This window comes from Phodopus roborovskii, unplaced genomic scaffold (assembly GCF_943737965.1).
Source record: "Phodopus roborovskii unplaced genomic scaffold, PHOROB, whole genome shotgun sequence".
Classification (NCBI taxonomy): domain Eukaryota; kingdom Metazoa; phylum Chordata; class Mammalia; order Rodentia; family Cricetidae; genus Phodopus; species Phodopus roborovskii.
The window spans coordinates 50,705,950-50,707,114 of record NW_026126480.1 but is presented as its reverse complement, the minus strand read 5'-3'; the positions used below and the strand labels follow the sequence as shown (position 1 = coordinate 50,707,114).

At 55.1% G+C, this 1,165-nt stretch overlaps 1 protein-coding gene across 1 annotated transcript; it reads left to right on the top strand.

The window, feature by feature from the left end:
• On the top strand, positions 1–469 carry Phlda2 (pleckstrin homology like domain family A member 2). The gene has a single exon (XM_051193475.1). It carries the CDS (start codon positions 14–16, stop codon positions 434–436), a length of 423 nt encoding a protein of 140 aa, XP_051049432.1. The 5' UTR covers positions 1–13; the 3' UTR covers positions 437–469.
• Positions 470–1,165: the final 696 nt, after the last annotated feature.

The following is a 1,165-nucleotide window of genomic DNA, read 5'->3' as shown; positions in this document are numbered from 1 at the left end:
ACTTCGCCTCGCAATGGCTTCGAAACTCATGATGAACCCCGGAGAGATTCTTCTCGAAGGGGAGCTGGAAAAGCGAAGCGACAGCTTGTTCCAGCTCTGGAAGAAGAAGCGAGGAGTGCTCACCGACGACAGCCTGCGCCTCTTCTCCGGGACCAGCGAGCGCGCCAAGGAGCTGCGCTTCCACTCCATCCTAAAGGTAGACTGCGTGGAGCACACCCGCAAGTACGTGTACTTCACCATCGTCACCACCGACTTCAAGGAGATCGACTTCCGCTGTACCGGCGAGAGCTGCTGGAACGCGTCCATCACCCTGGCACTGATCGACTACCAGAACCGTCGGGCGTTGGAAGGCTTCCGCCGCCACCGTTTTCAGCGCACCGAGTCTGAAGCGCAGCAGCCGGAGTCCCAGGAGCAGCGCGCCCTAAGTCGGTGGTGAGTGCCGCGCTGTCCCAGTGAGGGGTATGGAGGTGTGTGTAAGCCGTCCTTTGGGGGAAAACTTCGATTTCAAAAGCTACTGGGGAGGATAGGGGAATCCTAGCTCTTTGAAGACGCTTTGGAGAGGAAACCTGGGATGTAAGGCAGTCTCTTGCCCCACTTGGAGACTTATAGGTTGCTCTAGGACAGCTCCTGACTCAGTCTTCTCTCCACAGAGACACATGGGACCAGTCGAGCCGGGAACCAACCCACGCGGCCGCGTCAAACAGGATCCCAGGAGCCCAGCAGATGCCCCGGGCGATGCCGCTGCTCTTCGCTGAAGATTTTCCCGTGCTTGCTGAGCCTCGCCCCGCTGTGCGGGTGCGCTAAGTTATTGGACTGTATTTATTTTGATGGTCATCAACTGTCAACCCACCGTTCCGTCTTAATATTTTTTTATACTGTGTTTTCATTCCAAATAAACATACCATTTCTCTTTTTTAAACTTGTGTGGTCCGTGTAGTTCCTGCTGCTGCGGGTGGTGGTGGTAATGTGTGTGTGTGTGTGTGTGTGTGTGTGTGTGTGTGTGTGTGTAAGGGCGGGAGTGAAAGGGTCTCCTGTCTAGTGTCATTCCCTTCCCACAACCCAGGAACCATTCAAACTGCCTTTGAATGAATTGTCACCTGCTAGTGGGGTTCACAGCCATCTCCAGGTCAGGAAGTACTCCGGGTGTGGCTTGGCTACCTTTTGC

What these genes read in the sequence shown, in the direction of transcription:
- Phlda2 (XM_051193475.1), top strand. Translation starts at nt 14, where the DNA reads ATGGCTTCGAAACTCATGATGAACCCCGGAGAGATTCTTCTCGAAGGG.